Here is a 13650-nt window from a genome sequence, read left to right on the forward strand (position 1 = left end):
CCCTGTGAAACTGTTGTAAACCCTGACTCTGAAACCTTCAAACCCCACCCAGGAGACCCTGGGACCCCTCACCCTGTCTGGCTCCAACTCCCCTCAGCCGCAGGGACCCCACATCTCGCCGCCTCAAGGGAACGCAATTCCTCTGCCTTGGGGGGGTCCTCACAGCTCAGCTGCAGAAACCTCAAATCCCTCACCCAGAGAAACACTAAATCCCTAATACTTAGAGGCCCAAATCCCCGCGAGTAACACCAATCACCCTTGGCGGAGGCACCCCCAAAACCCTCACCCCGAGACACCCGAAATGTACGCCCACAGAGAGCACATCCCCCCAGCCTCAGAGACCCTGAGGACCACCAGCCTGCGAGCTCGGAAATCCCTCCGGCTCCGCAGACCCCAAGGAACCTCCACGTCAGAAAACCTAAAGCCGGTTCACGAGAGACTTCGGATCTTAGAACGCGAGACCTCTAATCTCTTCAGTCTCCACGATCCCAAATTCTCTCAGCCTGAGCATTCTCAATCTCTCCAGCCTGAAAGACCCCAGATCTTGTCCTGAGAGACTGCCAACAGCGTCAGCCTGAGGAACCCCAGATGTCCTCTGCCGGACGCCCCAGATACCCTTGACATGAGAGCCCCCAACCCCTCCCACGAGTGAGACCAAATCCCCTCGGCCCGGGATCTCTCTGTCCCTTGGAGAGCCAGACTGCTCACACCACATTTTTCCAGAATCCCCCGTGGGACATCCCGAGAAACCCTCCTTTGGGAAGCACTCACCTCCTCTCCCTGGAGCAGAGCTGTGGGCGTCTGTGGGCAGCCCCAGCCTTCAGGGCCCCCCAGGCCTCCTCCGTGCTCCTCGGGCACCTCAGGACTCCCAGCCAACGCCTCAGGACTCCCGGCAGCCACATCCCTCCAGCCTCCCTCCCTCAGACGGCCGAGCTGCAAGGAATAAAAGAAACAAAACCTAGCTCTCCTTAGGGTGTCTGTCAAGGCCAGGAGAGGACCCCCTGCCACCAAGACCCCAGACCTCGCCTGCATCTTCTAATCCTCTCTGGGGCCGCCACATGTTCTCGTTCTGGACCCCCCCCCCCCCGCCCAAATGGGGAAGACAGACACGCTCTGGGCAGTGGTCTGGGCTGTCACCCACTCTCAGCACCTTCTTCTTCCACAGGCGCTTTGGCCTTGGGGCAGAGAGACTCATGCGACCACGGACGGCCTCAGAGTCCGAGCAGGGCCTGCCCGGAGGGCCCAGCACCGGGAGCGTCAGCGGGCCCCCAGAGGAGACCCCTGAGAGAGACTCGGGGAGAACAGGGCGGAAGCCCCCGGTGAGAGGTGTGGGAGAAGCTGGGCTCCGAGCACGGTCTGTAGGAAGGTGGAGGAGGGGGTGGTGACAAGGAGCTGCTCCCTGGAGCACCACCGACTCCTGGCCTCCACCGGCGGGGGAGCCTCTCATGCGTGGGCACAGGGTGGAGGCGCTTGCTCCTTTACAGGATGGGCGAGGGGACGCAGGACAGAACCATCCGCCATGGCTCTCTGTCAGGAGACAGCTAGGGGAACGCTCCGCGCGTGTTCGCTTCACCGGGACACCCTCCGGAGGGGAGAAGCTCTTCACCGCGCTTCACAGGAGCGCTCCGAGGACTCGGGGAATGCCCTACATGTAAGGTGGGAGGCCCAGCTCGAAGTCCCCACTGGGGTCCGTAAGCCACTGACGGAACCCTTTCCCAGGCCCAAGATGCTTTCAAAGACATTTCCGTGTACTTCTCCAAGGAAGAATGGACAGAGATGGGAGACTGGGAGAAAATCCGATACAGGAATGTGAAAAGGAACTACGAAGCCCTGATCACTATAGGTAACCGGAAGTGCTGGGTGCTGAGGAGCCTGGGAAACAGCCAGGCCTGCGGCCCGCTCGCCATTGGCCTCCGCAGTGGCTCCGTCTGCTCCTAGTTCCCTTCCGTGAGAAGACAAATCTGGAGCGAAATCGTGTTCTTCCCGACCAGTCTAGGGCTCGCGCTGGCGATGCGGAACTCACCCCTGCCCTGCTCCCAACTCCACCAGCCCCTGCCCTGCTCCCAACTCCACCAGCCCCTGCCCTGCTCCCAACTCCACCAGCCCCTGCCCTGCTCCCAACTCCACCAGTGGAGTCGCCCTGACTGGGTGGTACTGTCCACTGCCACTGTGCTTGGTTCCTCCTTCTGGCTCTTCCCTCTGAGGACCAGAAGTCTGCTTCTTTCCAGGTCTCAGAGCCCCTCGACCGGCTTTCATGTGTCACCGCAGGCAGGCCACCATACCACGAGTAGATGACACTGAGGATTCGGATGAAGAATGGACGCCAAGGCAGCAAGGTGAGGGGGCCAGGGAGATGTGGGGTTTCCTCCTGAAACCCAAGGTTCAGGGCTCAGCTGTATCTCCGGGGTCAAGAAAGGAAACTCTTTCCTTAAAAACATAAACCCAAGATGTAAAACAGCATATCATATAGTAAGAGGGTATTCATATAAAGTTTTTTTTTTTTAAGATTTTTATCTATTTGACAGACAGAGATCACATGTAGACAGAGAGGCAGGCAGAGAGAGACGGGGAAGCAGGCTCCCCGCTGAGCAGAGAGCCCGATGCGGGACTCGATCCCAGGACCCTGAGATCATGACCTGAGCCGAAGGCAGAGGCTTTAACCCACTGAGCCCCCCAGGCGCCCCCATATAAAGTTTTTAAATGTGGACAATAATTATATCATTTGTAAATACACTAATAGTGTATAATAGTTGGTAAACATATAAAAACAAAAGAAATGCCAAATTCAGAATAGTTATCACAGAAAATGGAAAGGGTGGCAAGTGGTTCTGCTGTGTCTTGGCTAGTTATCTCTCTTTTTTTAAAGATTCCATTTATTTGATTGATTGAGAGAGAGAGAGAGCACGTGCACAAGAGACCAGGTTGGGGCAGGAGCAGACAGAGAGGGAGAAACAGACTCCCCGTCCAGCCGGGAGCCTGAAGCAGGCCAAGGCCAGGGCCCTGCGTCATGACCTGAGCTGAAGGCAAACACTTAACTAATTGAGCCACCAGGTGCCCTATTTTTCTATTTGTTTTTGAATTTTAAAAAAGAAGTTAAAAGCTATAAAGATAAAAATAAAAAATAAAGATAGATAATTGTGGCAGAATGTTGAGATAAGGCTGAATGGTGGTGGATATATAGGTTTTACATATGATTCTCCACACCTTTTTACATATTTAAAATTCATCATTCTTTTTAAAAAGGCTGTTTTTCCTAAACATTATTACCTAATGAAAGGGAAGTTATAATTAGACATACAATTAGACTGCAAGTCCACCAAAGAGATAATCTCCGTGATTCCTGTCACTCAGTTATTGGATTAAATGTCTTAGAAGAGAATATGACGAACATATGTAAAGAGACATCCTTGTTTATGTCTATTTAATCACACACATAATCGTGTTACCCCACAATGATCCAGAGTCTTAATTCTGGATGAGGGTTTGAGGTAATTATGGAAAGGTCCATCTTCATTTTTTTTAAGTTTTCATTTTAATTCCAGTTAACATACAGTGTTGTTACATTAGTTTCAGGTATGTAATATAGCAATCAACACTTCCATGCAACCTGTGCTTATCATGATAAGTGCACTCCTTAATCCCCATAACCTATTTAACGCATCCCCTCACCCACGTCCCCCCTGGTAACCGAGTGTTCTCTGTACTTTGGAATTTGTTTCTTGGTTTGCCTCTTTTTTTCCCCTTTGCTCATTTGTTTTTTTTTTGTTGTTTGTTTGGTTTGTTTTGTTTTTTTTAAAGATTTTATTTATTTATTTGACAGAGATCACAAGTAGGCAGAGAGGCAGGCAGAGAGAGAGAGAGAGGAGGAAGCAGGCTCCCAGCAGGGAGCCTGATGCGGGACTCGATCCCAGGACCCTGAGATCACGACCTGAGCCGAAGGCAGCGGCTTAACCCACTGAGCCACCCAGGCGCCCTGCTCATTTGTTTTGTTTCTTAAATTCCACACATCAGTGAAATCATGTGGTAATTATCCTTCTCTGAACGACTATGTCACATAGTATAATACTCTTGCTCCATCCATGTTGTTGCAAATGGCAAGATTTCATTCTTTTTTATAGCTAATATTCATTTATATTATATAGAGATATAGATATATTTATATGTCTATGTATATATAACACATCTTCTTTATCCATTTGTCAGTTGGACACTTGGACTGTTTCCGTAGTTTGGCTATTGTAGGTATTGATGGCATAAACACTGCGGTGCCTGTATCCCTTTGAATCAGTACTTTTTATTCTTTGCGTAATGTCTAGTAGTGCAATTGCTGGATCATAGGGTAGTTCTATTTTTAACTTTTTAGGAAACTCCATTCTGTTTTCTGGAATAGCTGCACTAGTTTGCATTCTCACCAACAGTGCAAGAAGGTTCCCCTTTCTCCACATCCTCACCCTGTACTGTTGATTGTAGTCACTGTGACAGGTGTGAGATGACATCTTCTGTAGCTTTTATTTGTATCTCCCTGATGATCAGTGACAGAGAGCATCTTTTCATATCTGTTGGCCATCTGTATGTCTTTTTTTGAAAAAAAAGTCTATTCATGTCTTCTGCTCATTTTTTAATTGGATTATTCATTTGGAGGTGTTGAGTTTTATAAATTCTTTATATATTTTGGATAGTAGCCCTTTATCAGGTATGTCATTTGTGGGGTGCCTGGGTGGCTCAGTGGGCTAAGGCCTCTGCCTTTTGCTCAGGTCATGATCTCAGGGTCTTGGGATCAAGCCCTGCATTGGGCTCTCTGCTCAGCAGGGAGCCTGCTTCCTCCTCTCTCTCTGCCTGTCTCTCTGCCTACTTGTGATCTCTATCTGTCAAATAGATAAATAAATCTTAAAAAAAAAAAACAAACACTGATTTCTTATCACTTTATAGTCAGACCTTCTTGGGTGGCTTTCAAAATGGAGCAGAGTAAACACCAGAAGGTGAGTATTTCCCAAAACCTGTGGACAAGAAAATCTTTCTCGTGGATTTAAGCACAGGTAAGAATAGTAGCTGATGCCTTCCTTTCCTGATCTCTTTAGCACAATATCCAATATCTTCATCATTTTAATAGCTAATAAAAACAGCAATGATATTAGCAACCACTTGTTTTATTTTCACTGCACTTCAGACTTTAAACATTCACATGAATAAACTTACTTAAACCTTACAACAACCCTATGAGGTGGGTACTATAAATATCACCATTTATAGATGAACAAATTAAGACAAAGACATGTTTGATTATATACCTGAGATCACAGGACCAGTGATAGTACAGTCTAATCCTAAACTCCTTCTCTAAACCACTTATAAGCTCATTAAAACTTTCAGAGTTTTGGGGGCACCTGGGTGGCTCAGTGGGCTAAAAGCCTCTGCCTTCGGCTCAGGTCATGATCCCAGGGTCCTGGGATCAAACCCCACATCAGGCTCTCTGCTCAGCAGGGAACCTTCCTCCTCTCTCTCTCTCTCTCTGCCTGCCTCTCTGTCTACTTGTCTGTCAAATAAATAAATAAAATCTTAAAAAAAAAAAAAACTTTCAGAGTTTTGTAAAATTTGCAACATTCATTTGATGATTTCAACCTCAGTTCTTTTCTATTATGCTAAAGTGAGAGATGAGCTAAGACCCTCTAAATAAGAGAAGCTTACAAATATACTAGCAATTCATGCACTGGATGATCCCAGATGCGGAAGCTAGGCTCCTCCTGCAGAAGATAGGCTCTGAGAGCCTCCCATTCTAGTAAGAGGAAGTATCTCCCAGCCCTGAGTAGTTTCAGGTTTGCTGATTGAGAAACAACCAATAAAATGACTTCAAGATTTCATATAGGTTGCATAATATTCATTAGAAACTCCAGATAGGTATCTGGAACTGATCTAAAATGCTCATACTTGTAGGAGAAAACAACAACTGCTTCCTCTGAGCTCTCATTAGACAACGCTCATTTTGTTCAGAATTATTTGTGTAGACTGCCTCCACACGGCAAGCTCTTTCTTCTCAGAAGTCCCAGGCCCAGCTTAAGGCACCAGAGGGCCCCTCAATGTTTTCTGCATGAGAAACTCTGCATTTACAGATTAAACAAAAAATAAAAAGTTCAAGGAATACTAAAAATAATATCTGTGATTTAGATTTTGAACATGGGCACAATTGAGAGGGTAAATTGTAACCTCTTATTCTGACTATATTAAATACCTCACCAAATGATTTGATGATCGTTATAATATTTTCTGTCTTCTACAACATTAAGAATTAGTATATATACCAATTTATAGATCAGGAAACTGAAGAGACTTAGCTGGTGCTACAACCTTATTCAAACAAAATTGACAGGAACCAGCTAATCTAATTACAAATAGTCTTTCTTGGATATGGCAAATGGAAACTTTAGCATCCTTTTTCTTTCTTTCTTTCTTTCTTTTTTTTTTTTTATGTTTAGATCCATTTCTACCAACCCTTTGTTTTCTTCCCCATCTCTCTACTCATGTCACCTATTTTCCAGTTGTGTGCCGTCCCCTCCATTTGCCTCCATTTCCTCCTCCACCAAATATCCACTAGTTTACAGAAGATCTCCTCTTTTCCTCTACGAGCCCTCATCACCTTCTATCTCACTATCACAGAGGATAGTGATTCTCCAACTTGTCTTCCCAAGTAATCTCCCTCCCTCACTCTCACTTTTATGGAGAAATTTAAGGGGAAAGAGCCTTAAGCCATGGGTTCTATTCTCATATTTGATACCCACATATGCCCTTTCTTTTCCCTCTAGTATTCAGACTCTCTAAGTATTCCCAAAGGTTGTTGAAGTACTAACTAAAGTAATGCATGTGAAAACACACCATAAGCCTTAAAGGAATAAAGAAATGCATGTTGTCTTTTAATATGTGATTCTCACATTGAAGGGAGTACCCAGAGCGCCATTAAGTAATGAATCTAGTTTGAAGGAATTATCAGAAACAGCAAAGTTGCTGAACACAAGTGGCTCAGAGCAGGACCAGAAACCAGTGTCCCATCCTGGAGAAGCAAGTACCTCTGGATATCACTCCCTACGAAAACTGGGTAAGAAAAAATAATATGGGGATTTTTAGTCCCTCTAAGTTCTCCAGAAAGGTTGATGAATACAATGTAGGTATGTGGGACAGACTTTGCCTAGGCCTGGGTTTAAGCTAGACTTACCTGAGACCTGTAGTTAACATTGAGGCCTTGGACAAATCTTATAAATTCTCTGAGCTCCTGAATTCAAATCTGTAGAATGAAGATAAAGATGTATAGCATTAATTTGAAGGCATTAATTTAACATAAAATAATTGACCCACGCAAGTTGTCCAATAAATCCCTTGGTGATAATAAAAACCATACTTTCTTGGTGTTGAATGCCCAGGCCCTTGCTCAATGCCTGACATGTAATGTGCCCTCAACAAATATTTTCTGAATGAAGAAATATGTGAATGAACCATTTTCTAAGAGGAAAGATTACAAAGATTAATCTGATAATGGTGAAAAAAGTAAAATTGAATTAGCCATCTCTAGTCAGTATGGAATCTTACACTCTGAATAGTTTGGGGACAGCAGAGAACAGAGTATATAGAAGGACAGGTAATAATTTATCAAAGGAGATGGTATGTTTTCTGACAAAACAGGGACTAACACTCCAGACCCCACCAACCTCTCTCACATATTCTTTTCCAACTCAGAACTCAGGAGAAAGGATGTTGAAGTAAAGATGTATAGTCTACGAGAAAGGAAGAGCCTTGCATACCAGGAAGTCAGCGAGCCCCAGGATGATGATTACCTCTGTAAGTGGCCATCTTGGCCCGACTCTCAAAGGAATTTGTTCTCTCCTGATACTGTAACTGGGTCTTGTCTTCGGGTCCCCAAATTATCCCCTCCCTCTAGTGACTGGGAGTACAAGGTAGAGGCCAAATGATGTGAGTGTTGGGCTGTTTCTGAAACTGCTCAAGTCCAGGAACATGCAAAATCCTTTCCTAATCCCTGTTGCTCTCGCCTCCAGATTGTGAGAAGTGTCAGAACTTCTTCATTGACAGCTGTGCTGTTCACGGGCCCCCTACATTTGTAAAGGACAGTGCAGTGGACAAGGGGCAACCCAACCGCTCAGCCCTCACTCTGCCCCCTGGGCTGAGAATCAGACCATCAGGCATCCCTCAGGCTGGGCTTGGAGTATGGAATGAGGCATCTGATCTGCCATTGGGGCTACACTTTGGCCCCTATGAGGGCCAAATCACAGAAGATGAAGAGGCAGCCAACAGTGGATACTCCTGGTTGGTGAGAACCATCATCTCTTCCCCCACCCTCTGGCTTCCCACAACCCTCTTATGGATTGGGAGGACGTCACCTTCTATGTGGATGGGGGTTATAACATGGCTAGCTAGCTCTGTGTACTGAGTGGACTTTGCATGAACCTGGAGCTCCTACTTAAAGATCAGAGGGTAAGAGTAGACATAATCATATAGACACAAACAGGTTCCTCCCTTGTGAGACCCCTGCCCTGAATTGACAAAGTGACCCAGATGTGTAGGTGATGACTAAGGAGCACATCATGTGGTCACACTGGGGACTGATCCCATTTGGGGCTGGAAGAGCACAGATCGCAGGAGAGTAAAATAATCCCTCGATTACCTCCCCACCAAAAAAAAAAAAAAAAAGTCTTTAATTTCCCTTTCTCAAACTCAGATCACCAAAGGAAGAAACTGCTATGAGTACGTGGATGGAAAAGATAACTCTTGGGCCAACTGGATGAGGTAAGGCCAACAGGGTTCTGGCTTCCAGAGAAAACATTCACCGTCACAAACCCATGCTCCTTTCCTTCTTGTCATGCCCCCTCAATGGTCTCCCTCAATCCTCTGTTCCACATTTTTCTCCTTATAATGCTCTTTCACTTCGAGTGACAGTTTTGGTAAAAAGGAGCTAAGAACATAGTATATGTCCACAAAATATGCTAGATAAAATTTGAACCCTGGAAAAACCCCTGAGGAGCCCAGATTCATGAGGAACGCTGGATTCACACTTTAATTTATCGACTCAACATTCATGAGCAATTACTGTGTTCCACAGTGGAGTTCATTACTTACACATAGTATGCAACCCATGTCCTATGGAAGACATATTGCAGATAGACAGTAGAGAATTGACTTTAGGAATATTTAACTATAATCTCCCTACTTTTCAAGGGCACACAGTGTAGGGATAACCTAGAACAAGGGACCTTTAATGCATGAGGGCAGCAGCTCTTCCTAGCCTCAGTTCTAGTAGAACTGGTTCTGAAACCTGTGTAAAAATGGGCTGCAGAATGGCCACAGGCCTCTGCACTTCATGATCCAGCCCCTTTCCTTGAGGGGCTCACAGGTTAGCAGGGGATGCATTATGTGAATAAATATTGTTTTCCTTTGTTGTTGTGCAAGACAGAGAGAGCTCCAAGGTTCTGTGGGAACTTGGGGGATGCATGCTTCAGACAGGGTATGGGGAGATTGGAGAAAGGCCTCTAAAGGAAGATAAATTTGGGCTGAGTATGGAATGATGCGTAGTGGTCTAGAAGCAGAGTCCATGATCAAACACCATGCTATAAAACAGAACTTAATTTAGAGTTTAGAGAAACTAGATGTCACTGGTCTTTGTGACCAATCAAAGTGATGGTGAGTCTGGAGTTGGGATTTGAAAAATGGTTAAGCAGGCAAGGGGGAGAGCCTTCTAGGCCGACTGAGGGCAGTGAGCAGAACTTAGAGATGGGAATTCATAGGCTGTTTTGACGGGGGCTTGAATATGAGCAGGGCATTCCCTGAGAAGCAGTGGGGGAGTGGGCGGCGTAACAGCATGGAGGCCTTCAGGTGGTGGGAACTGACCTCCTCTGGTCCTCTTTCCCAGGTATGTGAACTGTGCCAGGGATGATGAGGAGCAGAACCTGGTGGCCTTTCAGTATCGCAGGCAGATCTTCTACCGAACCTGCCGGGTCATCAGGCCAGGCTGCGAACTGCTGGTCTGGTATGGGGACGAGTATGGCCAGGAGCTGGGCATCAAGTGGGGAAGCAAGTGGAAGAGCGAGCTCACGGCAGAGAAAGGTGGGCACCACTGCTCTTCAAAACAGAAAGAGAAAGAAGAGATCTCCTGGGCAGTTTCCACAGTCCAACTCTTAAGTAGAATAAACCCTGTCTAAAGTCAATGGAGTTGCAATTCCGATGCATCAGAAATAATTCAGAATTCACAGGCATGGGACTCTTAGGGACATTTTTTTTAAATTTTTAATTTCTGTTCTGATTTCTTAAATACTTCATACACAAAATATATAATAGAATATACTGATTAAAAAATTGTAGAGGCAAAAACAAGTTTTCAAGCACCTACCGGCTCTCTTACCAAGGCAGTTTCTTCTGCCCTTTTAGCTCTTTCTTCTTAATTTGCTCCATATTTCTTTTTTTTTTTTTTTTTTTGGCCCCATATTTCTAAATGATATCTGTCTGTTGGTGTGTACTCACCCACAATTCAGGTAGCTGTCATAGGAGTCCCTACTCTGTGCCAGACAGGCTTCCAGGACCGAACAAGGTTTTCAGAGTCACTGCTATTCAGCAGCTGATGACTGAATGAATGAGGAAACACGTGCACATAGGTATGCGTGTGCATAACAGCACACAACAATTAGTGCTCTGAAAATCAAGCTAGTCCTCAGAAAGTGTCTGGGGACCAGTGTGAGGGAAGGGTGAGTGCAACAGAGCTTGGATAGGGAAGGGCTCTCCCAGGAGGTAACATTTGAGGTCTGCAAGCGCCTGTGAGCAAAGGATTCCAGGCAAAGGGTCCATCTGGACGGCTGCCCCGAGGCACAAGAGAGGTGGGTGTGTGTGGTGTGTGGCCGAGAACTCCCTCCCACCCCGGACAGAGGAAGCATAGGGGTCAGGAATGGAGGTCAGAGAGATCCACAGACTTCCTAGAGCCTATGGTCCATGCTGACACACTGGGGGTTTTCCTGATTGAGATGAAACAATGGTGCAGTTTCCAACTGGCAAGTGGTGTGTTCTGTTTTAAGATGATCCTATGGTTAATTTTGGAGAAAGACTGCAGTGGGGAATCCCCTCCAAGACTACATCATCTCTAGGTGAGAGAAGATGGTGGATTGGCAGGAGATGGATGGCGTTGGGGGTGATAAATATCCCCATAACTGGTTGGGAAAATATTTTGAAACAGGACTTCCTATTGTATTTGAAATGGGCTAAGACTGAAGGAAATAAATACAGTATGAAGGGTACATTTTTATATTGTGATTTGCAGAAAACTAAAAAAGAAGCAATTTATAACATAGTTGGGGCAGCAGGAGCCAGAGCCCTTTAGGCAATGAAACCTGCGCGAGTGTCTCGTCCAATCTACATCCCACTTTCTAGTAGAGATCCAGACGCACACTGGTCCTCAGTTAAAAATGTCCTTTTAAATGGGGAGACTCAGGGTTGTGTTTACTCACACATTCCATTGAAGTCATCCAGAGTCACTGCAAACGCTGTCACAGAATCATACAACTTAGAAGGTGCTTGTATGTGGGGAAAGGTCACTGTCTGTCCATCTATATAAGGAGGGAAGCTGCCTCTGACGCTACTTGAAGGTACCTAGTCTGTGTGATACGTAGAAAAGCCCCTCAGTATGGGCTTTAGGATTTCTGAGGAAGATGTAGTGAGTAAAAACGGAATGGAAGAGTGAAGGAACCCTTGGCAGGAGACAGAGCTTGCATTGTCAACACAATAAAAATGAGTACCAGGGTGGACTTACCAGGAGACAAAGCACACAACACAGCCAGTTGCATCAACATCTACCTGACCCAAAATTTCCTTTTTCAGCAGAACCAAAGCCAGAGATCCATCCCTGTCCTTCTTGCACTCTGGCTTTCTCCAGTCAGAAATTCCTCAGTCAACATTTGGAACGCAATCACCCTTCTCAGATCCTCCCACGAATATCTGCAGGGGAACATTTCCAGCCAGAGGATCCCTGCCCAGGCGAACAAAATCACCAGCAGCAGCAACATTCTGATCCGCAGAACTGGAATGACAAAGCTAAAGGTCAAGACGTCAAAGAAAGTTTCAAACCTTTGCTTGAAAGTATAAGGCAGAGGAAAAATTCAAGAGCCTTTCCCATCCCATGCGAAGGACAAACAGGGTATGAGGGAATGGTGGAGGAAGAGCCCAGCACAGGCCAGAAACTGAATCCAGAGGAGACAGGAAAATTATTCATGGGGGTAGGAATGTCAAGAATTATAAGAGTCAAATATAGAGGCAGTGGGCAAGGCTTCGATGATAGGTCACATCTCAGCAGACACCAGAGAACACACAAAGAGGAGAAGCCGTCTGTTGGCAAGGAGCCGAGGAGGGAGTACATTCATAAGTCAGTCCTTGTTACACACCAGAGGACCCACACAGGGGAGAAGCCCTACGTTTGCAGGGAGTGTGGGCGAGGCTTTACACAGAGGTCACATCTCATCAGACACCAGAGGACACACACAGGGGAGAAGCCCTACGTTTGCAGGGAGTGTGGGCGAGGCTTTACACGGAGGTCAAATCTCATCACACACCACAGGACCCACACAGGGGAGAAGCCCTACGTTTGCAGGGAGTGTGGGCGAGGCTTTACACAGAGGTCACATCTCATCAGACACCAGAGGACACACACAGGGGAGAAGCCCTACGTTTGCAGGGAGTGTGGGCGAGGCTTTACACAGAGGTCACATCTCATCAGACACCAGAGGACACACACAGGGGAGAAGCCCTACGTTTGCAGGGAGTGTGGGCGAGGCTTTACACGGAGGTCAAATCTCATCACACACCAGAGGACACACACAGAGGCTTTACCAATAAATTGCATCTCCATGACCAGAGGAAAAATGTAGCCACCACACACTCCATACCCCAGCTCTGAGGGAGGTTCAGAGGAAGCCTACTGAGGCCTTACACCCTAAGAATATAATGAGAGCACATATAACTGATTAAAGAAATTCTCTACTTTCGGGACAACAGATGAGGTATACAAACAGGGGAAGGTTCCTTAAGTGCTCTGGAGATGTCGACACCAATCCCCTCCATGGTTTTTTGCCCTCCTGTTCTAATAAATTTCATGTTCATATGAATCTGAAGTCCACATCATACACCTCGCTCCCCTCTTATCACTGAAAGCAGAAGGCTCCAGGAGGGTGAGATGACTCCTATTTTTGGTCCATGTCTCCACAGGAAGATTCAGCCCCTGGAAAGGAGTAACTCAGGAGTGAATCTAGTTAGAGCACTGAAGAACCAATTTCTGGGCCAGGGAGAGAAATCAAGGATTTGACATGGACTCATCAGGGAAGGGAATTCTCTGGTCCCTTGGGATGTGTGGTGATTTCTCCTCATAGACCCCTGCCCTCAGCAGAAGCCAGGTGAGGAGGGTGGCAGCAGACTCCTCTCCAGGTTTCCTCCCACCTTTGCAGCCTCAAAGGTGAACATGAAGGGGAGACATGGGCATATGTGTACATATACGTACCTGGGCATGTGCACATCTGTGTGCCTGGCTCCGTCTGGGACCCCTCCTCTTTCTCACGCTCTCCTTGCGATTGGCATTGCCTGTGCACAGCATACAGAAACCATACCAGACTGGGGTGGGTT

At 46.4% G+C, this 13650-nt stretch overlaps 1 protein-coding gene across 1 annotated transcript; it reads left to right on the plus strand.

Moving 5' to 3' along the window:
* The first annotated feature begins 301 nt into the window (after nucleotides 1–301).
* Nucleotides 302–12204, plus strand: PRDM7 (PR/SET domain 7). The gene is made up of 11 exons (XM_059153317.1): nucleotides 302–408; nucleotides 1166–1319; nucleotides 1720–1843; nucleotides 2229–2336; nucleotides 4930–4979; nucleotides 6931–7087; nucleotides 7723–7824; nucleotides 8040–8311; nucleotides 8720–8787; nucleotides 9908–10101; nucleotides 11795–12204. The coding sequence occupies exons 1-11, from the start codon at nucleotides 302–304 to the stop codon at nucleotides 12121–12123; spliced, it is 1665 nt and encodes a 554-aa protein (XP_059009300.1). The 3' UTR covers nucleotides 12124–12204.
* Nucleotides 12205–13650: the final 1446 nt, after the last annotated feature.

Source organism: Mustela lutreola, chromosome 16 (genome assembly GCF_030435805.1).
Source record: "Mustela lutreola isolate mMusLut2 chromosome 16, mMusLut2.pri, whole genome shotgun sequence".
Taxonomy (NCBI): Eukaryota; Metazoa; Chordata; class Mammalia; order Carnivora; family Mustelidae; genus Mustela; species Mustela lutreola.